This window comes from Netta rufina (assembly GCF_964035555.1).
Source record: "Netta rufina genome assembly, chromosome: 26".
Classification (NCBI taxonomy): domain Eukaryota; kingdom Metazoa; phylum Chordata; class Aves; order Anseriformes; family Anatidae; genus Netta; species Netta rufina.
In genome coordinates this window covers 2,273,743-2,299,684 of record NC_140150.1, presented here as the reverse complement: position 1 = coordinate 2,299,684, position 25,942 = coordinate 2,273,743, and the positions used below count along the sequence as shown (strand labels likewise).

General features: G+C 43.6%; 2 protein-coding genes across 2 annotated transcripts; one reads left to right on the top strand and one right to left on the bottom strand.

Moving 5' to 3' along the window:
• Nucleotides 1-405: 405 nt before the first annotated feature.
• On the bottom strand, nt 406-5,927 carry RAB29 (RAB29, member RAS oncogene family). The gene is made up of 5 exons (XM_084301808.1): nt 5,800-5,927; nt 3,868-3,939; nt 2,459-2,640; nt 1,259-1,380; nt 406-603 (listed from the first exon to the last, which is right to left on the bottom strand). The coding sequence occupies exons 1-5, from the start codon at nt 5,921-5,923 to the stop codon at nt 486-488; spliced, it is 618 nt and encodes a 205-aa protein (XP_084157934.1). The 5' UTR covers nt 5,924-5,927; the 3' UTR covers nt 406-485.
• Nucleotides 5,928-7,408: 1,481 nt separating this feature from the next.
• On the top strand, nt 7,409-25,856 carry RSBN1 (round spermatid basic protein 1). Its single transcript, XM_084301896.1, has 7 exons — nt 7,409-7,849; nt 11,627-12,297; nt 16,889-17,026; nt 17,457-17,599; nt 18,467-18,634; nt 19,586-19,694; nt 21,142-25,856. The coding sequence occupies exons 1-7, from the start codon at nt 7,417-7,419 to the stop codon at nt 21,601-21,603; spliced, it is 2,124 nt and encodes a 707-aa protein (XP_084158022.1). The 5' UTR covers nt 7,409-7,416; the 3' UTR covers nt 21,604-25,856.
• Nucleotides 25,857-25,942: the final 86 nt, after the last annotated feature.

The window sequence follows — 25,942 nt, the reverse complement described above, 5'->3', positions numbered from 1 at the left end:
TGCTTGACATAAAGGGCACTGTGAGGCTTTGGAGTGGTGCCACTGTGTATGGTGGGTGCGGGCTGTGGGGAACAAAAGGTGCAGTGATATTAAAAATAGACTTCCCACATCCTTCATCCTGCCCGGGACAGGTCGTCACATGTGAGAAGATGAAGATAAGTGCTCGAAACATAAAAAGTATTAATCCAAGCCATGTGCTCGAACACAGGCTGTGCTACATGACTAGCAGCAGAGCTTCCAGTCGCTGCTGCACGAGAAGAAAGGAATCCTGTTCTCAGCCTTTTTCCACTTCTCACTCCCAGTCATTGCAGCAATGCTTTACCGAGCATGAATATGCACTAAGGAGAAGACAGTTCACTACCATGTTAAAAAAAAAAAAAAAAAAAAAAAAAAAGATAGCTGCTTTGAAAAAATAAAATAAAAAATACAAAAAAGAATAAAAGGACATTGCTGCTAGACCCAAGCAGATGGTGTAGTCAGTGCACCTAACAGCAAGCCCAGCCTGGTGGGGATGCCTCCTTTATGTTAATGTAATCCCCGCTCCCAGAAGCGGAGGAACTTCCATCACGGGTGGACGAAGACATCATCTTTTCAATCAGGACTCTAGAAGACAAACACATGTGACTTTGGTTATTTTCTTATCCAAGCAGCATTGGGCCACACAGTTTTGAGGCAATACAAAAAATAAAATAGAATAAAATAAAGAGAAATAACTCCTTCTAGGAGAACACACAATTCCAGAACTTGAAGGACTGAAGAGTGAGGTTAAGGAGCCTGATCCGCACTGACAGCAGCTCCACTGCCATTTCCTGGCAGCACCAGGAGGCTGCAGTGACCATACTGAGGCCTGAGGACTGGGACACTGCAACCAGTTACCTACCTGAGGTACGGTGCGAATGCCCAGAGCTGCTGCCTCTCACCTTTCAGAACAAGCAAAATCTTCTCTCGGATTAGTGCATCACAAAAGAATTTCTAATATATTTGCACCAGAAGCCCCATCCTCCTGGAAGAAGGCAGCATATGGGAAAAACCCATCCCTGGTACCGATTAAAGCATTTCTGTTCCCAAAAGCATGCCTGAGCTTAACCAGGGACAGAAGAACTTCTGACCTTTTAGAATTCAGTTTCCCTCCAGGAGATTTACTTGCGAGTTATTGCTGCCATTTGTTACTGCCTGACAGCATCTCCCCTCACCTCAGATGGCGGTGTCTGAGAGAGGGAATTAACTCTTGAGATGCTCCACGAGGCATTGTGCCTACCTCATGGACTCATTAATGTTCTTGTTTTCCTTGACAGACGTCTCCACCCAGCCAGAAAAGCCATTTTCTTTGCTGAAGCGATCCACTTCTTCTCTCGTCACTGCCCACGGGGAAAGGTCACACTGCAAAAGGAGAGTCAGACATTTTAAGTTTCAGCCTTTTAATTTTTAAGCTGGGAGGGGAACCTCTCCCCTCACCCCAGCAGTGCCTGTGTGGAGGCAGCAGGAGGGCTCAGCCCCGCGCATCTCCGAGATCACAATCTGAGCGTTCCTAGGGCAAGGTTCTTAATGGGATGTTGCAAGCAGCAGTACATTTATCTCATCTCAGATGCTGCCACACCTCAGCCAAGCACGCATGGAATGGAGGTTCCTCTAGAACAGGACAAGAAAGCACTGTCACTCATCCAAAATCTGCCAGGCCTAGCAGCACCAAGGGGATTTTAGTACTGTGGTGCCACCGAGGCAATCCCATGGATGTCAGTGGGCAGCACGAAGAGAGTGAGGAAACCTGTCCCAGGGGAGCTTGTGTTGGTGGGAGTGCAGCCCGTGCAGTCACACGGCTTCATGCAGGCACAAACGTTACTGTAAAATTGCTATCACAGTTCATTGCTTGTGAAGAAGTGGAGAAGAAAAGCCATTCTCCCACCCACCTTGCATGTTTTTGATTCGTCTCCAATTTTAGACTCTCTCAAAGCAGGCAAGTCTCAAACTGAATCTGGGAATGGCTGCTGAGCCAACGCTGGCACGCGAGGAACAGAAAGGTACTTTTTAAATGAACAAGAAATAAATCACTGAAAGACAGCACCCATTCTGCACGGCGAAACCTGACACTGCACCCAAAGGAAAAGTAGCCATTGCTGTGGCAGCTCAAGTTCCTCCCACAAAAATTCCCCAGGCAAGTTAAAGACCAAGAAAGCAGAAGAAAAGCTTTCAGTGCCCAAGGTACTGATCTCTAGCTCCAGCAGCAAAAGAAGCATCCTAGGACAAAGCAAGTGCTAACACCTCCTAAGTGCCATCCAGCCTTAGGTCCTACCACCCTCCTAGGTAAAGAAAGAAAATTCCAAAGACATTAAGGAAAGGATTAAAAAGCCCACAGGCTGTGGTACAGCACAGGGCAAGGCTTAGCAGTGGAGGCATCTCCTGCAGCTGGGAAAGCCCAGGTCCACGTGTACACACACAGAGCGTGTCTCGAGCTGCTCACTTTGTTAGCCAGCAGCAGGCAGGGCACGGGGCTCCCGTCTGGCAGCGTCAGCTTGCTGTCCAGGTCCTGCTTCCACTTCTGGCTGTTGCTGAAGGTGCTGACGTTGGTGACATCGAACATGATGATGCAGGCGGACGCCTCCCTGTAGTACAGCCGCGTCATTGACGTGAAGCGTTCCTGCCCTTCAGGATCAAAAGGAAAAGAAAAATCCCCCCAGAAGTTACTGTTTTTTAGATTTATTCATGGAAATTGCCTGCCCATGAGGGTACCGCATTTCCTCAGCTGACATCGTCTACCTCCACTACATAACGAGGATACAGGCACTGAGATGCATCCTGCCTCAGTGCCTCAGCAGTGCAGGGAACTGGGACAAACTGGGAGCTCCTAACCCCGACCCAGCCACTCAGGTGTCCCAGAAATGTTCTGCCCGACTCCCAGTGTAACAACCTACATTAAAATTTCACATCCCCTGGATGCGCAGCCCCTGGACGAGGGTGGCCGCTCTGCCTTCCAAATCTTAAATGCCTTTTGGGGACTGCAATCGAAATCAGTTTCTTGCTGCAATCCTCGTGCAGCAAACTTCTCCTTCCTGTTTTCTTTTTAGAGATTCCTGACGCGCACGCCTGAACAGCGAAAAAGCAGGCACGCACAGCCCCGTTTTCCTCGCCGCCCTGCATCCAGAGGTGCCATTTTCGAGCCACTACGGCACTGACCTGGCCTTTGCCCTCTGGCACTAGGGCAGCTGAGGATGGCTGAGCGGGCTGCACGGCTGGCCCACCCCAAAAGCCCCCCAAAGATGCCCCACTGCTGACCCAGGCCGGCCACCCTGGCTCAGCACGGCGTCCTGTTTCCATGACTGCTGCTCGCTGGGCGCTGCTGCTCCAGGGGGGACGCCTGTTCCCAAGGAAACCCCCAGCCCTGCTCGCACAGGTCACTGAGCAGCCAGAGAGCGACTGCCCGGGCCCCTCTGGTTCTGGCAGCGAAACCAGAGCGACTTCAGTGGGGTTACACACACTGAGACGTGGGAATTGGGCCCGGCTGCCACGCCACAAATCAGAATTTGCACACCAGACTCGGAGCTGGGAGGTTATGCACTTGGTTACAGATCAGCTCTCCCCCCATTCATCTGCTGTGCCTTTGCAATTGCAAAGAAAGGCTTGATAGAATTTATCCCCTGTGCTGCTGTGTTCTTTGCAGATGAGTTTTTGGTTAAATATTAAAACTACTGCTGCAAACTAGAGACAGCACTGCAAACCAGTCCTGTCCCTTGAATCCACGGGCTTTTAGGATTTATGTTTGCAGCAGACTCCTACTGGGGGAAAATAATAATAATAACAATAAATAAAAAAGCCAAGCACTCAAGGGCTTTAAATTGACTCCTGAACAGCTTCGTGGTTCGCGTGACGTACCTGCAATGTCCCAGAGCTGAAGTCGCACTGTCTCCGACTCTGACCACTGGACCACCTTCAGAGCAAAATCCACTGGAGAACCCCCAAAAAGAAAGGAAAGCTCATTAGGGGCATTCTGCACTGCGGGACTTGTTCCTCCACAGCCTCTTGCCACCTCCCAGTGGCACTGTCCCAGTTGTGGCAGCTCGCACTGGACCAGCACCCGCACCAGCAGGACTTTGAAGTGAAAGAATCAGAGCTAACCATGCACCATGCCCCCTTTTAAAATTCATAATCTTACAGGAAACTCAAAAAAACACCAGTGAAATGCTGGATTTGTGGCAGTTGTCTGTTTTTTCTGCACTGCCTAAACCATTCAGGTGCTGGTAGGTACATGGAGCCTGGTGTTTCCTTCCCGTGTGCTGCTCACCACAACCTGCAGCTCATCCTTAAACACAGGGAGCAGAAAGGGAAACCACTGCACTTTGCTCAGATTCTGACGCATCGGGTTTTCACTGCAGGAGGAAACTGCCCAGCAATGCTGTTGTCCATGCTCAGCAGGCCTGGAATGTTTTGAAGCTCGGACCTCATTAAAAAAATAAAAAAGCAGGCATAAAAACTCCTGCAGCTTACTGCTGGGAGCGCAGGCACAACCCCAAGCGCTCTGCACTTTGCTGCCCCTCTGGGCTGCAGCTCTCTGGCATTTTCAACTTCTGACTAATTAATCCCCTCTGGATTAATGAATACATTTTAAACAGCCCCCGCTATTCTGGGTCCTCGGAGAGGTTCACGGGGTAAAGCTCCAGCACCTGCTCCTTGGAGGTTCCTCATTTACACTCACGTTAAACAAAGAACAACTCAGGCTCGTTCCCAGCCTCCTTGTTACAGAGCTGGTGTTTCCCACATCATCTTTCCAGGTGCTCCCCCTCAGAGCAGTGACTTCACGGGGCTCAATAAGCTGAAACAAGGCGCTGAGGAGCCAAGGCAGCAATCTCAGGCTGGCTCTTTGGGGTGGCTGCTCCCAGGGCAGGCAGGATGGGAACCCCGAGCCTGCACGGACGGACCACGGGGTGCCACTGCAGCGGGAGCACAGCAGGAGCTGTGGCTGGGACCTGCTGCAAAACGCAGTATTTTGGATCTCTGCTGCAAAATGTGGGGTTTTGAACCTCTGCTGCAAAACGCAGTGAAACAGAGGGGCAGATTTTGTGTCACAAGTCCTTGCAGGGTTTCCATTTCTGCAGGGAAGCAGAGGGGCGAGCTTCCCACTACAGCCTACCAGCAAGGGATGCTGAACAGAAACAAACACAATGGTCGCAGCATCTTTTAGGTTGGAAAAGAGCCTTAAAATGCCTCAAGTCCAACCAGCACCTGACAGTACTGGGTCCACCACTAAGCCACATCCCTTGGTGCCACATCCATGCACCCCTGAAACACCCTCTGGGGTGGGGGTGCCACCAGCACCCCGGGCAGCCCGTCCCGGTGCCTTTCTGCAAGGAAATTCTTCTGACACCCACACTAAACCTCCCCTGGCACAACCTGAGGCCATTACCTCGCATCCTATCTCCTGTCAGCTGAGAAAAGAGCCTGCCCTGTTGCTGCAGCCTCCCTGCAGGCAGCTGTAGGAGTGACATGCCCTGCCCTCAGCCTCCAGCCCAAATACCCCCTGCCCCCCAGCCCCACTCCCTGCTCCCCTTTCCCAGCAGCTTCTCTCGCTGCTCTCTGAACACATCCCAGCCCCTCAGCATCCTCCCTGCAGCCCGGGGCCCAGAGCCAAACACAGGACACATTCCATGAGGGCCCCATTGCGCTTTATAGAGGCCAAATCTCCAGGATAGACCAAGCAGGAGGCAGTGGGGAGCCCGCAGGGAGGCTGCGGGGCTCTCCCCATCCTCTGCTGCCTCAGCCCCCGACCCCAGGGTGCCGGCTCCTGGCTGTGGGCCCCCCGGGGCTCACCTCCCACGGTGGATTTGTAGTGTCGGTTGAAGCTGTCGTTGGCGTAGCGCTGCACCAGCGACGTCTTCCCCACCGTGGCGTCCCCCACCACCAGCACCTTGAACATGCGGTCGCGGTGCCCCATCGCCGGCCCCGCAGCCGCCCGCTGCGATCATGTGAGGGTCAGGTGGCAGTGGCGGAACCGCCACCGGCCGCAGGGCTGCCGGGACGTGTAGTCCGTGGCACCCAGCCTCGCCACCATGCAGGCCTGTGGCTGCTTCTCCCCCCGGGGACTGAACCCCCTCTTGCCCCCCCAAGGGTCCTCGTTGCAACCAAACAGCCCCAAGGGGACCCTCGGAGATCAGCTGAGCGCTTTGGGGCCAGGCAGTTAAAGCGTTTTAATGAGGGCTCTGTCTGTTAATGAGGCGGGGGCTGATGGCAGCCAGCAGCACCCGGCCGCTCTCACCATGAGGAATTGCTGCTGGTTGCTCAGGCTGAGGCTGCCCTGGTGCAGCTCCGAGCCGTTCCCCCACATCCTGCACTGCTGAGCCCGGTGCCTCTGCTTCCCCCCTCAGGAAGCCGCAGAGATCCCCCACTGCTTTCCTCCCCCACTGCTTTCCTTTTCCCCAGCTAAGCAGGAAAAGGATCCGTCCCCACAGGGAGACCCAGGCAACCGCCCCATGCCTGAATACCCTAATATTTGGGGCATGGGGAAGCAGGGCCCAGGTCCCAGCACAGTCCTGTCCAGGCACAGCCCCACGGGGGATTGCTCCACACCAACAAAGAGCAAATCCCACACCTGGGGGGCAGGCAGAGCCCTCTCAGTGCCACCAGCTCCCGCAGAGCCAGGGGCTGCTTAACACACCCCCAAATCACACAGAAGCCCCGTGCCCTGCTCGCCTTAACCCAGGTGCAGGCAAGGAGCCCCCGGGGACCAAAAGCTGGAAACTGGAGAGGAAAATGTTCGTGTATACGTAAGAATTGTACTCAAACAGCTGATTGCGCCTTTTCATACACCTTAACAGATGCTTACACCTTTTAAGGGAAAACTTTAAACCTGAGAAGCAAGAGGCAGTTTTCTACGTTTCCCTTGGGGATAGCGTACTCTTCTGTATTTTGCTTCTATACAAACACTTCAAACTTTTAAAGTCCCGTTGTCAGTCACACAACCAAACAACCCTGCACGGCATTAAATGCTCCCCTCCACATAGATCAAGCCCTGAATGCAAGATCAGACAAGTAAATAACGCCAACACGTCAAACTAATTTGAAAATACATTACTTTTTTTTTGTGTGTGTGTGTGTGTGTGATTTTTTTTAATTTTTATTTTTTGGTACTTTGTGGGTCTGAACTGTACTGCAGCGAGAAAAACCCACACACGATCCCCGTGAGGCGGCGGGCGCCATTTCCGAACCACCCCTGAGGCGCAGCCCCGCCCCCTCCCCGCGCACCTCCCGTTAACGGCCATTGGCTCGGCGGCGGGCCGGCCGAGCCGCGGCCCGCGCCTGCGCGGGAGGACGGACTACGCTTCCCGGCACAGCCGCCGCGAACTACAACTCCCAGAGTGCACCGCGCCGCGCCTGCGCGCTGCCCGCTGGCGCTCGGGCCATTTAAATGTGTGTGAGGGAGCCTGTGAAATGGCCGCGCAGGTCGCCGCGGTGCGCGCCGTGTCCCGGGCCGCCGAGGAGCCGCCCCCGCTCCCCTCAGGGGACCGGCCCGGCCGGCCGCGCGGCACCGGGAGGCGGCGGCGGGGCCCTCCCGGTGAAGCGGCGGCGACGGGGGGCGGTAAGCGGGCCCGGCTGAGCCAGCAGCTGCTGGCGGGGCCCGGCCCGGCGGAGCCGCTGCCCCCGGCCGCCCTGCCCGGCCTGCCCGCCGCCGGCCTCTTCGCCTTCTCCCCTCTCGGCCTCCCGCCGCCGCCCGCAGCGCTGGAGGAGCGGCGCCACCACCACCACCGGCATCGCCCCGCCGCCGCTGTCGCCCCCGAGCCCGGCCGCCTGGCCGCGGGGCAGCCGCAGAAGGCGAGGCGGAGCAGCCCCGCGGATGGTGCGGCCGGGAGGCCCAGCAAGAGAGGTGAGCGGGGATGGGGAGGGGGCCGCTCGCAGCCCAGGGCCCGGCGGTGAGGGCCCCGCGGCCCCGTCCCGGCTGGGCTGAGGGGGAGAGGCTCTGTCAGCGCTGCTCGCCGAGGGCTCGCTCCGTGCCTGTGTGTGCAGCCGGAGCTCCGGGAGCCTTCGTGTTTCCCCTGGTAGCGATGCAGGGGGAGCTGAGAAGCAGGTGCTGTGTGAGGATCGGGAGCGCTCCCAGCCTGCTGTCATGCTGCTGCTGGGCAGAGCTGCCCTTGGTGCAGCTTCAAAACACAAGTGCTCAGATAGTAAAGCTTCCTTCTTACTGTGCCTACGTTAATGTAGACTAGAAACGAGAAGCTGCTGGTTTTATTTTTATTAAATAAATGCTTCAGTTTTTCAGACAGGAACCTAGATTTAAGGTCTCTCTCTCTCAGTACAGTGCAGGATAAGTGTTTCACAGAAAGCCTCTTAGTATGAGCACACAACGTGATCAGAAGCAACTGCGATAAAGTTAATATGTCCTGGATTATGCTCCAGGAGTATGGATGAAAGTTTTGTGCCAAAGAAACCTAAAACGTACGTGCTTACAAAGGTTAGGTCTGTAGCATAAACTTGCTAGTGCTGTCTGAAGAATGGGCAAAGCTGTTGTGGAGATAGAGATAAAAGCTGCTTGGTTGATAAAGACGAAGTGATCATGCAGAAGCGCACTTCTCGCTGTTGTTCAGTGCTGCTAAACCACTGTCTTTGAATAATAGCTCTCAAAGCTATTAGAATGTAATCTTCAAATTTTAGCTTGATGAGCGTTGATAAAAGCTGAAGGAGTACAAGGAGTATGCCATCTTAGCCTGGGAATGCTTCTGTGGGCCGGTTCTAGGCCAATAACCAAATAAGACATTCTTTAATGAAGGCTTAAACAGTAATTAAAATTACCATCTGAATTCCAGATTTGCAAAGGAAAGCTGTTTGCTAACAAAGTCTGAAGCTTTTCATTATATGTCCTAGACTGCATATAGAGTGGGTTTTGGGAGGGAGCTATTTTTCTCCTTTCACTACTTCTATTTCAATGTATAATCTAATCAAGCTGCCTGTTTCTTGCTTATATTCTTATCTTTGGCCACAGGTAATAATAAACATCTCCAGTGTTTTTTTTTTTGTTGCTAATAGTGATAGTGACTAGGGCGTTCAGTTGTGTGATAACTTCAGAGGAGCTGTTATTGGCAGTGCTGTTATTCTACCTTGCTGTGGGAACCCGTAGTCTGCTGATGAGATTTTTTTGGTATATGAAATGCTGGAGTCTTTCCACTTCTTTAAAGTAAAAACTGTATTTCTATCAAGACTGTCAGGCATTCCCCAAATGTCACTGTCAAGCTTCCTCTGATACAGCGGTTATTCTGACTAATCCTGCGACCCTGTTGTGTTCAGAGGATGCTGCAGTGGAAGGGGGTCTGGGTGGCTTTTATCCTGAAAACGGACTAGTGTTTGATGGATGCCCCAAAATTCAGGGTGCTAAGTCTGTTATTAGGGAGTATCTTCAAACAGGAAGATATTCTTAATTAGAACTTGAGCTTATCTGACTTCTGAAAAAATATATCTATAATTAGTATAAATAGAAATCCTTCAAATAAGACACCTTTAATATCTAAAAATTAACTGAGAAACACCTGCAAGGAAGTGTTCCCAGCAGCCCTATGGACACTTGAAACTTCTGTAGTTTCAGCTTGGACTTGGACTCTCTGGACACATCAGGTCTAAGATCACCTGTGTGGTTAGTCTGCTTGTTGCAGCTAGCGAAGCAGTATCTGTACGTCGTAGCTCAGTGACTGAGTAAGCTTGTGCAAGCTTCACTTCTGAGACTTCCAGGGAAGCTGGTTCAAAGAACTGTACCAGTTGTTTTGGTGTCTCAGCTGAAACCTTTCTTCTCAAGGTTTCCATGGTTGTAATGAAAAATAAGGACACTTGCTGTCTGTAAGAGCTCAGGCATAGCAGCAGTCCTGTGGAAAACTTGTATTTCAGGTCCTAGGACAGTTGTACGAAGCTAGCATTAAGCAATCAACTATTTCTTTGCTTCGTGAGTAATTCTGTTCGTTACAGCAGGCTGTTGTGAAGGTCAGCCATCTCAAGTAAAGAGTGCTGAGACCAAATTATTAATGACACAGTTAAACACCGTGGTTAAACTAAATAACTTGAAGCTATGTGTGTTTATTACAGCTTTTCCTCATAGATCAGTGCAATACAATTTTTTCTTTAACTACAAGTTAGAGCAAGAGAATAAAGATGGAATAGAAATTGTATCGCTTTGTGGGCAAAGAAAGGAAACTGTTAGCACAAGATTTTGTGCCATGGGAAACTGGTGAAAGCTTAGCTGTTGTGTGTTCTAGTCAGCTATTAACGTCAACAGCTGGCTGTTCTGATCCCCATAATGGTCCCGGCAGTGCGGCACTTAAGTATGTGCATCATTGGCATAAACCAGTTCTTTGATTTGAGCAGATTAAAATTCTGACAATTGAGCTTTTTAGCAGCTGAGCATCAGATTGCATCTCTGTCACTTGCTACATTGTGTGAATTATTTCTTAACACTAAAAGATAATCAATTAAGCTGCTACATGTTGCTTGACAGAACTGATTCTTAGCACTTGTTGCCCTAACCTTTCAGTATTTTAACTTGGAAAAACTGAACTCTAAAAAAAGTGTAGGGTTTTTAGCTCTGAATTAACTATATAGTCAACTGTAAAACAGGCTAGGACAAGGTGGCTGAAAACATGGATGTGATATTTTGATACTTGTGTTCTGATAAAGGCCAGTATGCGGTCCCTCGGGGGGCCTTTCAGCAAGCTGTTAACTGAGGACTGAATGCCTTGGGATAGTTTTTGAAGAACTGCGAAGTCTGGTGCCAGTTGAGTAGAGCAGACTTAAAAACACATCTAATCACTAGTATGTCTAATAGGCTTCTGCAGTCCGAATGACCTCTTTTTGCCATGTACTTTGCTTTCTGCCATGCCTTGTGCAGCCTGGTAACTGTCAGACTAAGCGAGCTGTGAGAGTAGTGCTACCAGTTAAAATCCTTTTTTGGACGTTGTCAGACAAAAGATTATGTATTAATGCACAGCACAATTTTCTGGTGAAACCAGATACTAGCTGTTACAAATAGCTTTATATTTTACTTTATCAGAAGTGTCAGCTGGATTTGAAACTTAATTTTGTTTAGCAATATCCTCAGTGTCTTGGAAATATCAGTTCTAAACTTCAGTAAGAAAGATCAGTAGTCAAAGATTTTTTTTTGCCAGAAAGTGAACTGCTCTAAGTTTCTTTTTCTTCTAAATGTTAATAACGCTTGCACATCTTTGGCAGCATTCTCCTTTGCTTCTATATTTTGGATCCAAAATCAGGGAGGTATTCTGGAAGGAAAGTCTGAATGTTATGCATAGTTGTTTATCCTCTTCCCATTCACTGCCTTAAATGTCAGAAGTTAATGATGCATCTTAATTTAGATGCTCTGAAATAAGCATTCCTTTTAAAGGTATTCTAATGAAGTTGTTACGAATCAAAATATTTCTAAAATACTAAACTTGAATTTGTGTGTTTTTCTTAATTCAAAGCTTCCTTGCATAATAGTGGTGTACTGCATGTTTTTATTCTATAATTGTCTCGTAAGCCAAAAGACAAGGTGTTATCATTGGTCAGTCTTTGTGGGAATAGATAGCCTTAGGAAGTGAGGTCTTCATTCATTTTGTGTGAATATGCTAGAATTGCAGAACTCTAATCTCCTCTCTGCTATTGCTGCCAGAAACTCAAGATGAAAATGGCAAAACCCAGCGAGCTGACAGTCTTATAATGAAGAAGATAAAGAAAAAAAAGAAAAAGAAACACCGGGAAGATATGAGAGGAAAACGCCTGAAGATGTACAACAAAGAAGTGCAGACGGTGTGTGCTGGACTTACTCGCATTGACAAAGAGACTTTGTCTCAAGGACATTGTGATAACTTAGAAATAAACAAGGAATCCTTCAGGTATCTTAAGGATGAGCAGCTCTGCAGACTGAATTTGGGTATGCAGGAGTACCGAGTGCCCCAGGGAGTACAAACACCATTTGTGACGCACCAGGAGCATTCTGTTCGCAGCAGCTTCTTGAAAACTGGCACTAAATTTAGTAACTTCATTCATGAAGAACATCAGTCTAATGGTGGCGCTCTGGTCCTTCATGCTTACATGGATGAACTCTCATTTTTGTCTCCAGTGGAGATGGAGAGATTTGCAGAAGAGTTCCTTGCTTTGTCATTCAGTGAAAATGATAAAAATGCAGCTTACTATGCTTTAGCAATAGTACATGGAGCAGCTGCTTATTTACCAGACTTCCTGGATTACTTTGCTTTTAACTTTCCTAACACTCCAGTGAAAATGGAAATTTTGGGCAAGAAGGACATTGAAACAACAACAATTTCAAATTTTCACTCTCAGGTAAGAACAGCTTAAAGGCATGCAAGTTGTGTAACATCTGGGTTTGAGTAATTTCATTAATACAGAGTGGGGATGGCCTGAAATAGGTGAGGCACAATTTTTCCCTAAGCAGGTAAAGATGATGTTGGGACTTCTACTGTGATTGTTTCTGCTGAAAGTTCTCTTGTGTGCACAGTGAATCACATTTCAGACACTGCTAACCCTGACCTGTAGACAGATCTCTACTGGTCTTACAAGGTACTGGTTTATCTTCTGAGCTGGGAAGAACCCATGCTGTTCGAACAATAGGCAAGTCTGTATTAACAGTTGGTTAGATTGCAAAGCAAAAAAAAATGATCAATTGAAGGAAAAAGCAGTTGTAGTATTTGCAGTGACAGTGCCTTTCAGGTTCAGTATATCATGCACAGTAGATGAGTTTTTTTTTTTTTAACATCAGCAGCTGATGCAGGGTGTTACTTGGTAGTTGCTTTCCAATTTCAGAGAGATGAGTGGAATGGCTTCTAATTTTCATTGAAAAAGACTTTCACTTTACTGTGAACATCAGGGTAGTGTATAGGCTTAAACTACTTTAAATTCTGTAGAAGTAAAACCTTTTCATCGTTGGTTTTGGGAAGAGAAACTAAGCTCTGAAAGCTAGTCCTAAGAGTCAAGTTCTCTCATGTAACTTAAATGGATGTAACAATACTAACAGCTAGCTTTAAGAGGTTTTCATCCTGGAGTCTTACACTGGACTCCTGTCATCAAGCTTGGGAAAGTCTTGAATATGCAGCAGTGTTACACTTTAGGTAAGTTTGTAGCAGATGGAATTATTTTTTTTCTCCCTCAGTCTAGATTGAAAACAGATTCAAACCGATGTTTCTTTCTAAGCCTTTAGATGAAGTTAAGGTCTCAAATACTGGTCCTTTGGAAGGAAAAATCTGGAATGCCACAGTCCACTGCACTTCAGCACTGCTGGAACAGACGTCCTTTAGCAACAGACTTTGACACTGTAATGCTTGTGGTGGGCTGTCTGGATCTCTCTGAAGATTACCAAATAGTTGTAAGCTAGCTTTGCATTGGAAAAGCAGTTACTGCCTTACAGAGTTACTGTATGGTGACTTGCAGTGTCTTTTAATAGTGTCCAGCATTTAGCATAGTAATCATTAAATTAGTACTTGCACTACTTAGCTTATGAGCTTCTTTGACAATTGATAGCTCTGCAGCACTTACTTTAGAACAGCTTCTACTTTGTGGACTGAGTAATTCCTTGCTCTGACAGCTGCATCAGAGTGCATATTGCTCCAAGATCAGCTCATTGTATGAGCATACAGACAGCTGCTATCAGCAGAGCACTTCTACATGATGCACATTTCTGCATGTGCTATACAGATGTGAGGCTTGTCTATAAGCTAGGTTTCAAAGCCTTCTGTATTACTTACACCATGTTCTCTGACATAATGATTACATTCTAATTTACTTTGAGTGTATGTGATGGTCCCCTAAAATAGCTAAATGGTGCCAACTGGATATTTAACAATAATACTCTTTCCTGGTGGATGTCTTGGTCTTGTGAACATGAATAGTTTGTACTATAAATATATGTGAGGAATGTATGGTAATGAATAAGAGGCTTCCCAGGGTTACAGTGTATGCTGGTATTTCAATTCTATTTTAAGTACTCTAAACTTGAGTCATGACACTAGGTTCAGTTAGGTTGAAATGCCTCTCGAAACCCAGCTTTGGCATGTCTGGTTAATCTTCTCCAGTTGAAGTATGTTAGTGTGGTTCACACACTGAACAAGCACATATGGAAATAGCTGTCACACTTCTAAGACAACTGAAACACGAGTCTTCAGAGTATAGGCAATGCTGTAATAGTTTAAAGATGCACTTAAATGCGTGATGGCTTCAACTATGGCAGATGAGTTCTGCTAAAGCTCGAGTCCTGCAAGCTAGCTTATCTTTAGAGGTGGCTAAAATGCTCTGCTTCAGAGAACAGCGAGGATAACTCAGGCTTATGGCTATTCCTTGGCAGCACTAAGGGATGACCAATTTGTTTAAGTTACACTTCTGGACCTTCCTGTATGAGAAAACATGCAAAACAATTATGTTATAGAACATCATGCCTTTGCAGATTAAGCGTGTCACAGGAAGATTGTATGCTCTAACGCTGATTTTATTGTCAGTTGAGGATGCTCAAGTAAATCACCTCAATTTTAAGGTGAACCTTTTGTATGTGTGAACTCATGTGCTGTACTGAACCATGCTGTGTTGTGTCAAGAAATCAAATTAACTGGAAGTTAACTTGACTGCTGGCTTGTACAACGTTCAACTGGTTTTGTACCCGTTCAGACAAATGAGTATCAATAGGAGGTGTCTTCTATTCGAAGTAAGGTCTTGAATCTGGAAGACTTCATGAAATCTAATGGTTAGTTCATTAGCAAGGTGAATTTCTCTGTTCTCAGGGCAGTGAGAATAATGCAAACTGAATAATTAAAGCAAATCACTCCAATGTGAATTTATACTATATCATTTTTGATTTCTGTATATTAAAATATTTAACATTGAATGTGCTCTGTGTTTTTTGCTTGTATTGGCTCTGGCTTGTTTGTTCTAATATTTAAATGCCTGTTCTTTCAGACAGTGATGAACACATTTCTTAGTATGCAGGGTCCTAGCGTAGTCCATATTGTTAAGACCACAAATACTAATACCACTGAATTGTGTTAGTGCAGCTCTGAAGGAATTGAGGGGAGAAAAGCTACATATTAGGGAATTTTTTGACAATATTAAACTGCTGAAATCTAATGCTGATGACTACTGAGGTGCTTGAGATGAATACCCCAGCCTGCTGGGACTGCAATGAGTTGGCAGGTAGCTTTTAATAACTTAAAGCAATATAAACACTTGAGAATTAAAAAACAGCATGTGTTTACACTGAAACTAAACAGAAATCTGGGATTTCCTAAAAGTATTTTTAGTGTCTTCTTTCTAACTCTCATTGTCTATTTTTGAATCTCATTCCAGTAAATTAAAAGTACTGTCAAAGCTCCTAGTTTTCTCTTTTGGAAACACTACTCTTTAAAGGAAAATCTTGCATGTGGTGTTTACTAATTTTGACTTTCATGACAAACACCTGTGAAGTACTAGTGAACCTCAAGTCATTACAGTAGACCATAACTCAGCTGGAAATAGTCTTTCTCATTTACTTCAATAGCACCAGGCAGTTAAATTTAACTGGTTTAAGGACCGGAGTGTGGATATAAAGCTGTGTATCTGCAGGGAGAGGTGATGTGGTATAGCAGGGAGCTTTGGGCTGAGGAATAAAGCTGTACATGAAATCATCTTTGGCTCCTCCTTAGCTTTTCATTGAAGTACCAATGTGTCTGATCACTACAGAACTGTCAACTGGCTATACACAAAGCTAAACAAAGACCCTGGAAAAAGGAGTGAACTGAACTCCTATAATTATTCCCAGTATCTGTGATTGCTGCTACAGGATAAAATTGCAGCAGTAGCTCTAAGTCTTTATTAATCTATCCTAATTTATTTTTAATGACTTCATGGAGTAGTTTAACTACACTTGTTTTATTGTCTGAAAAACTAAGCGCAGTGCTTTAGAACTAATTACTTCATACACATCTCTGTGCTAGGCTGTAACTTTTCACCACTGGAACCATATGATGAATATAGGGAGGCTGCTGAAGGGTAATGGAAAGTTGGAGTTCAGATGAATTTGAGAATACAGACTAATTATTGCAGAATTGGTGATCTTTTAAGACTGAATAGCTGCAGCATCTACGTACAATGTACTCTGTGGCAATGTGGCACATTACAGCTGCAGTCCATACAAAAAGGCTAGAGAATGATGGAGTCTTGCTGCTGGTTCTCCTCTGGGAATGGGAAATTGGCAAGAAAAGTATCCAGATGATCTGAGAAAGTGGGACACTGCTGCATGGGATGTCAAAAAACAGATTAAGGTGTTTCTGGTCACAGGTGTGACAGCAGGTTGTTACAAATGGTAATCTTAAGATTGTTGTAGATAAACACTGAAATGTACACCTGACCACTGATTTCTGGTTAGACCTCTCAGGTCCCGAAGTTCATTGCTATCGCAACATTGTCAGAACCACTACCTGCAGGGGACACGGATTTTTCACTGGTCAGAGGGGAAGACCTTCAGGACACGACTGAAATGAAGAATGTACATATTTCAGTAGTATACAGTTTGAAATGAAGAAGCAATACTCAGCTGTGCTGATAAATAGTCTTTCACCAGCAAACGGAAACTGAGTTGCAAAGAAACTTCACATGGCAATTTTCTCAAGTCAGCATGAAAGCGTTGAGTTGTTCCTGAATTAGTCAGATACTAACTTCCTATTATTCAACCTATAGAATCATGTGCTATCAGTCATTTAAACAGGAGTTATTTTCTCCTGGGGTACCCTACAGATAAGGACGTTCCAAACAGTCTCTTTGCATATTCCTAGAGCCATCTCTAATGAAATAGTTGTAGGTTTGTATGAACACTGGGCTATGGCCTAGCGCATTATATTAAAAATGAATCTCTTGAAACTTAAGTGGTGGTGTTTTTTCCTTTCTGGCTACTCAGGTCAATCGAACATACTGCTGTGGAACCTACAGAGCAGGACCAATGCGGCAGATCAGTCTTGTTGGAGCTGTTGATGAAGAAGTTGGGGACTACTTCCCAGAATTTCTAGATATGTTAGAAGAATCTCCATTTCTGAGAGTAAGCAGTAACTTGTGGTGCTTTCTTTAAAGACCTATAGATATTTAAATGATTATGAAGTTTCATATATTTTAAAGTAATTAGAAACCTTACAAATATTTTCTCCATTGATGTGTTTATCATTGGAACTACCGAAGATTGAGGTACGTTCTTTCCTGTGCCCAAATGAAAGGTGTTGAACTGACTTGCTACAGTTTTGGAAATAATTCAAAAATTAAGTGGAGTTTATTATCATATATATACACACACTACCTAATCATTTATCTACTTCCCTAAAACCTAAGTTAGGTGAAGGGAGCTTGCAATATATTTTACCTCTCAGAATGTCAGTTTTTATACTATTTCTCTGACAGTAGGTTCAAACTAGTTTTACTGAAGACACTGTTTAATATATCCATCTCATCCAGTGCTTTGTGCTCTGTTTTCTTAGATGACTTTGCCCTGGGGTACTCTTTCTAGTCTCAGACTTCAGTGCAGGTCACAAAGTGATGATGGTCCCATAATGTGGGTGAGACCAGGAGAGCAGATGATCCCAACAGCTGATATGCCAAAATCACCATTCAAGCGACGCCGGTAATGCTTTTTTCTGTATTAAAGGAAAAACAGTGCAGTTACGTATGCTTTAGATTTGAGAACAAAACTGCTATTTTATATATAATTAGTTCTTTCAGAAGGCTAATTCACAGGCTTAAGCTTTACATTTTCATTTTTCTTTAAAAATTGGCCTAGAGAATTACGCCAAATGTGTTATTTATGATGGTTATTTTATTTCATCACTTTTTATTATAATATGTCCTTGATCAATGCTTCATTAATACTGGCACCTGTTTTGATTGTCCTTCAGGAGATATGCTTATTCAGCTAACTTCCATGGAAAGAACTAATTGTGTGGGTGAAATGCTCTTAAACATATCAGATCCTTTACACCATTAGAGTTGGATTTTAATATTAGTGCTAAAACAGTTGTGATACTGTCTTCCTTCTCAGGAAATAATATGGTGCACATATATAAACTTGCTATCTTTCTCAGAAAGAGTGTGCTGTAGAAATTTTAGGAGCTTAAGAATTGGAAGCGTATTTTAATCATAATTTCCAGCAGAATTTCTGGAGGTACTTCTAAATAATTAAATAATTTAGTATCTGTTAAAATAGCTCTATTTTACTTGCCATTAAGTTTCTGGAAGAATGTTTTTACCACAGGTGGAAAAAATATATATATTTTTTTAGCAATTGCATTTGTTATTTTATGAAGTTTGATCTCATAACCTGAATTGTACTTAGTTGTATTTGATTCAATCTTTTATTGTCCAATACCTAGATAAAGTCAGTCTTTGATTTTGAAGCCTGCTGTATACAATACTTTAGGAGTATTTTAATACAAACATTTATTTTCTGAGTAGTCTGCCATATTTTTTAGTATGCCTTTTAATCATGTTATAGGTCAATGAATGAAATAAAGAATCTCCAGTACCTACCTCGGACCAGTGAGCCCCGTGAGGTTCTGTTTGAAGACCGAACGAGGGCTCACGCTGATCATGTGGGTCAAGGATTTGACTGGCAGAGTACGGCTGCTGTAGGTGTTCTGAAGGCTGTGCAGTTTGGGGAATGGTAAGTACCACCAAAATGGGACTATTACCATGGGTGGGGGCAAGTCTAAATATTTTTCTCTCTTAAGAAAACTTGTTGGAAAACAAGCCTCATTAAAGAAATTGTCTAAAGCCTGTACTGAAATAAATGCAGTCTAGAGGTGAGAAATACAGGCTATGTATCTATTATTTTCTCTCTTGTTGAGGCAGTACAAAAGTTGTAACAGCAGTCTGCAGAAAATTTTAGTGACATACAAAAAAAAGCCTCAAGATACCACGCCCGGACCATCATCTGTGATTGTTCATTTCCTGAGCAGGTATATTAATGCAACTCTTGTAAACAGTAATCGAAGATCAGTGATGTAATTAACTTCATAGCTACAATGCTTTTTCATTTTGTGTACTTAAGGCATTGCTGTTGATCTTGCGTAGAAACTACAGACTCTCATGGTTATTTTGGACAATTACAGTAGAATTTTGGTAGCATCATTAGCAATATTATTAGATTTTCATATGAATAAAAGCTGCCAGAACTTCCTTTACCGATTCACAGCCATTAGACAAAAAACAGCTGACTAATATTGTCATTACAGTTTCAAAGTGCTGCATTGTTACATTTCTTTAATCAGGATTATTCTGTATAATTGTACAATGGAAGAATTGAGGTAAGTTTTGACTTCTAGAATTTACAGGATACTTTTGTATAGCAGCAATTTGAACCTCCTTGTCTGACATGTCAGTATAGTATTTATCCACAAAAATCATCACTTCTGTTGTGCATGCATCAGTAAAGTAAAATGAAAAAAAAAAAAAAGAAAAACCTACAAATAATACCTACTTTCCTAAATAACATGCATATTTACTGAGGAGTGATTAGACTTCGTGTCCAGAAGAAAACTGAAGCAGCTCGTTCAACGAAGCAATTATCTATAAGTCAAGTTGTTTAAAAATTCCTGTAATTATCTCTTTCTAGGAGTGACCAGCCTCGTATAACCAAAGATGTGGTTTGTTTCCATGCTGAAGATTTCACTGATGTTGTGCAGAGACTTCAGTTGGACCTGCATGAACCACCAGTGTCACAGGTATTTAATCTTTCCTACTGACAGCTCATTCTTAGTATTTTGGAGATAGCTTCTGATAGCTTTCAGATTTGCTCTATAGCCAGCCCTTCTGCATCCCCAGTGGCTCTCAGTTCTTGCCTCCCTTAAGCAATTTTCCTTGTTTCCTTTCCACCAAGCTGGGATCTGTGCTGTGAATCACTTTGTATTCTTCTGCCAGTCTCACCTCAGTGTCTTAGTTTTACAGTTATGATGACTGAAATAACCTGAGACCAGCAACCCTCACAGAGCAAAATCTACTGATCTGGAATAAATGCATTACAAAAAGTATACTGTAGAGAAAAAATATACCACTGATATGTCTCCAGTATAAAAGTAACTTTTTTTTTGCATAATAGATTCTGGCAGGTATTTACTTGTAGTTGAGTCCAATGGGAATTACTTTTCCAGTTTTTATCTCAGATACCCAGGTTTTAACTATACACTTTGGAATTATTGATGGGTGTCTCAGGTGACTTTTCCACAAGGTCTTTCTTTTTTTTTTTTAACTTGTCCTAGGGGTTGCAATGATTGCTGCAGGCACCTTGCCATTGGGACTGGAATGCCAGCTTTTATACTGTGTCAATGCCTTTAAACATTCATCTCGCATCTTGACATCTCACATCTCGACATAATGCTTGTGGAATGTTTCATACTTTTAAGTAATTTTTCAACAATGTGTGGATTTTCAATTGCTTAGTAATAATTTTGAAGATAAGAAATGGCAGGTATCTTTCACAGAATCACAGATTTACTGAGGTTGGAAGTGACATATTAAGATCAAGTCCAGCCCCTCTGCGCAAGCAGGTTCAGCTAGGGCAGGCTGCCCAGGACTGTGTGTAGTCAGGTTGGGTTGTTATCTCCCAGCACTATTTCTGGGTGGAGGTATTGCTAACTTAATGTTAATCATTTTCTTTCTTTCTCCATTGGGTTTGTTTATGTTTGTTCTACCTCCTGTTGGTAATAAGAGGTCTATGCAGTATCTAAGTACTGAAGCCTGCTGGGTAGGTAGCTCCCTGTACTAGCTAGTAGTAACAAACAGCGTCTAGAAAGTATATGCTATAGGAACAATTTTAAATTGATTAAGAATCATGTATGCCTCTTTCTGTCTTTTTAATACCCTGATGTTGCCTTAGGATATGAAGGCATCTAAACTCAGTTCTGGCAGCCAAAACAATGCAGCCTTATGTCAAATCTACTGTTTTCAGCTATGACTGTAGAGTGTTTTCAGCTGTTTGTCACCCTCTCAAAGATGTACACATTAGATAAATGAGAATTGGATTTTTTTAATGTAATTTTAAAAAATGAACTCTTACCTGTTTGAATAGCTGCATTCTGATAGAGGTACAAAGTGTGTTGAAAATAGGTGGATACTGAATTGTTTACCCTGAACAGAGTATACCACTAACTTTACCATCTTTCCTTCTCCCAGTGTGTTCAATGGGTGGATGAAGCCAAACTAAACCAAATGAGACGGGAAGGCATTCGCTATGCTAGAATTCAGTTGTGTGACAATGACATCTACTTCATCCCTAGAAATGTCATTCATCAGTTCAAAACAGTGTCAGCAGTCTGCAGCTTAGCTTGGCACATAAGACTTAAACAATATCACCCTGTGGGGGAGACTTCTCAAAGTACAGAAAGCGATTCAAACTTGAACAGTAGCGTTCCTGGAAAGACAGAGTCAGAAGGTGAATCACAATGTGTGAGTGTAAAAATAGAGGCTGAAGAACCAGGTACAGAAATGCAGCTTACAACAGGGGTGCTTTCTTCCTCTGTTTCTTCAATATCAGGACTTGTGCAACCACATCAGGTGGCCCAGCCCCTTCCAGCTTTTAAAGTAGAGTCTAATCAGCAACACAATCCACAGGGTCATGCAGGCTCTTCTGTGTGATATGTATATAATCAAACATTTTTTAACAACTTTTTAAAATTTTGATGTGAAGTTATAGTTTTATAACTGGCTTATGTTTTATTGGAGAAATCTTGCCTATAATTCTATAGAGAAAGGTGACATTCCAAAATGTCAAGCATATCTTTTTTACACAGATTATGCAAAATTCAAGTTGTATTTTAACCCCTTAGTACAACCTGTAACAGTGGTCTACCACTTCTTTCTGTTTCAGTAAAGAGATATTGAATATCTCCTCAAAATCAGAATGAAATTCCTCCAGGAACATAAAATGATTGAACTGTATTGGTCAGTGTTATTTCCCTGTTTTTACTTTATTCTTCACCAGAAAGTGATGTTTTTGTAGAAGGCTTACAAAGAACTTTCCCATCTCATTTTAATTGCTTAAAAAAAGAGAAAGCACAGCACTTTTGTTGATGTTTTGTGAAATTTTTGGTATGTCTGTTGTTGACATGTTGGTTTATATACAAGTTGGTTTATATACAAGCTCTAGAAATTGATCTGTATTTCTTACAGTTCCTACAAAGGTGATCTGTAAAATTAACTGAAGAAAGTGTCTGATCCTGTTGAAATGCAATGACTTACTGACCTAACACTTTTCATAGCACTGCTTATTAGTATTTGGTGTGAGGGTTTTGCTTCCAAAGTACATCTTCCCGGAACATGATTAATACTAGTGTCAAAATCAGAGAATCTATTGGTAGTCTTATGGAGGAAACTGCTATCTTTGAGCACTTTAAGGCTTTAAAATGCTAACCAACTTGGCAGCTTGTTTTGATCAGGTCGTAATATATGTCCAATGGAACCACACTTTCCCTTGTACTGATGCACTTAATATAATAGCGTTGAGTTGGTAACTGACTTACACAACAAGAATGTCCTTATTCTAGGAAGTTCTGTATTACTGTTTCACAATAAAAAGTATTATGGCATTGGACTGCTGTTTCCATGTGTAGCTTTTGGGTGCCCAGGTACTGTGGAAAAATCAGTGGCACGTGCTAAATACGTAGAGTGTCAGCTATCAACAGTTCTTGAACAATCTTTCAATATTTCTAAATGTTAATGTGTAATCTGTATTTGACTTTCACTTACCCCATTTATTATTGCCCTTTCCAGTCATCAAAAGGAAGAGTCCTGTCCCTCTCACCCTCTCCCTTCCCCCTACCCACATTTAGAGTACAAGTTGGGTTTTGGTGCAAGTTAAGCTGTATCCAGATAACTTTGTTCTGATCCTCAGTGGGGTAGGAAAGATTTGAAACACTATGTTAGACTAGACAAAAGCAGAGATGCTGTGTTAGTTCTGGATGCATCTTTTTAATATCAATTATTACTCTTCTCTTTATAAGGGTCTCTAAAATATGTTACTCTACGATAAATCTTACTTTGTGCAATATTGTTTGTGTAGGCTTTTATATACATATTAGCACCTCAATGTAGAGGTCACTATTTTAAACTGATAGAAAAATAATCATCAGAAGATACTGCAGTGATTAGTTAGAACCTGTATTACTCCTTATGTGTATGTATGTATTGTCTTCGGTACAAAAATGAGGACTAGGAAATATTTCAATTTAAAACTAACTTACAGATTGAAGTGGTAGTGACTTGTTTAGTAATCTGTGTAAATAAGGTGTTAGAATGGAAAGCTTTTATGATAAAATGTGATTCATGCAGGGGTGTAATTTAATCTTAGCAGAAATTCTAGATGATCCAGACTGGTTCATAAACGAGCAGTCTGTTTTCTGGTGGTTTTTTTCCACTTTTTATGTTGAGAGGAATTTCATAGCTTTAAGGGTTGTGCAAAGTAAAATTCCTCACAGGCAATAGTGGTTTCAGTTCATCCTTCACATTTGAAGATTGTATTACCCAAGGGTGTTCTTTCCTTTAAGAAGTCTGCTAGTCTTCCAAGTGCCCGTTTTCCTTCTCACATGTGCTATTCTTCGGTTCTGTCAGTAGAGGTACATAATAAGGTGGGTGTTCTTTGTCAGCCAGCACTGTACAATCACTCAGGAATGGACAAATCTGCAGCTACTTCAGTGATTCCACAAACATCTTAAATGGCACAATAAACTACTTAAGAGCCCCTATACAGCAAATTGTCTACTTTATATTAAAAGCTGAAATAGAATGAAGGGGGAATCAATTTGGAAGCCCTCTGTAAATTCTAATAACATTTCTTAAATGGATAAAGGAAGGAGACCAGAGTGGCTCACGTTGCTTGTGGATCTCTAGGTTTAGTGAAATCTGTGCCTATAGCCTGACATACCACAGAAACGCTCTGGCATCTCTTTGGATGGAGGGAAGTGATCTGTAGTACCATGCGCTATTTACATTCAGTTCAATTACTAATGTGATATCTATCTAATATCAAATTTAAATATAGAAATGTACCTTCAAATGGCTTGAATGTTGCTGATACTGTTCTAGCATGCTTGGAAGACTGAGGAAGAGCGGAGCAAACTGTATACAATCTTTATAAAAAACTGTTTCCAAAGTAAATTCTCAACTTTGTTATGCTTTAACCAAAATGACGTACTGCTTTCAAACTCCACCTCAGATCTGGATGTGTAGTATGGGAGAGATTGCTTATGAAGCTGGTCGCCAAACTTTCTAGCCATTACTTTAGAACCACTTCAATTCCACTGAAATCAATAGAGCATAGTTAGAACAATGCTTTGATGTGAAAGATGCAAACATTTTCCACAATAATATGTGGAATGTTGATTTATTTTTTTTAAGCTATGGCTATTCAGAAATGAAGTAATGCATTGAAACCATTTAGTGTACAAGCAAAACAAATCTCTGGTTAAGTCAAAGTAATTATTTCTGAATATATCTCACACTAAATAGCTGCTTGAATTTCTCTAAGATTTCATAAAAAAGCTTATATGTAGAGATAATCAAACTGGCATATTTCATGAGTTGTTTTAATAGATCTCAGGAGTGCCACCAGGAGAGATGCAGAACAGTTCATAAATACCAGTGCTGCTCAGTTACTATAAACTATGAATTCTCCGTTTATGTGGCTCCTGTGATGTTTGTGCCTAATTTCTTTTTAGCTTACGTCATCAGCAACTATCTAGAAAAACACTCGTGCTTTGTACTGGGGGCAACTACTCCTTGACCAAGTATTCTGTCTAAGCCTACAGGCTTAGGGTTCTATTTTCAATACAGTGCTGTTGATAAAAACAACTGTCAGGATAAAGAGGAGTGGCTCGGTTGCACAAGTGAACTAGCAGAACACAGTTTAAAGATGAAATATCAGTTATCTTCGCTTTCCTCTCTCCTTCAGCCATGCTAGAAGTCGTTCTGTGCAGGTACTTGACACATTCTCTTCCAGGAAGGTGGGACACTCACTGGAGTGTTCTCAGGGGATTTATAATAACCTTTTTTTGTAGGTTCAGATCTTGCCATACAGAAAAAGGGCTCCGTACTGTACTCTGTCAGATCTACACATTACAGTTTAGTTCCCCTGGACGATGCTAATTGTCAGATCTTCTACCACAGACAAAAGTTAAAGTCCTCCTGGCATGGCCTGCCATTTTCAGGTCTCAACCAACTGAGTGATAAACTCCTGAAATCCGCCTTTCCTAGGAACACGAAGCGCTTGTAGGCGTTCGCCTGTCTAAGGGGTGCAAGAGGAGCATTTTGGTTTTTCTCCCAGAAAAGCAACCTTCCCCCCCGAAGCCCTGCGTGCTGTCCTTGCGTCTGTCCAGCCACAAATCCCACCAGAAGCCCCCCGGGGCAGGGCGGCCCTGGGCTGCCGTAGCACATGGCCCCAAGAAGCGTCACGGGGGCACTCCGAACTGCGTCTGAAGGCATACGTATGCTTCTGGTTTCTTTGTACAACGTGTAAAGAGAGTTCTGTATTGCTGTTTTTGTGGTTTGATTTGGATTGGCAGCTAAGATTATTATTTTTTTTTTTCTGTGGTTTTAATTTATCTAAGGTCTTTGCCTACAGAGGACGTGTACAATTGCCTGGAAGACTGTTTGCTTTGTGCGGCCTTAGTATATTTATTGACATTTAGCAAGTGTTTTGCGAGGTTTTTACGACGAGCGGTGTAAGCGCTGTGTGAACCCTCTGCCGCGGTGCATTTCCTCCGGTAGCTGACTGTACGAGAGTGTCAAACTGTTAAGCTATTCCTTTGTAAAATAGTCGAGCGGAATGCATAGAAAAAAAATTTTTTTTTTTTTTTCTTCCTGTAAAGTATTTTTTTAAATAAACAAAGTCTGATTTTGTCCCTTTATCCCCGCCTCGCTCCTTGTCGCGCCTCACGGGGGCGGGCCGGGGCCTCTCGGCGCTCCCCTCACGCTGCCCGGC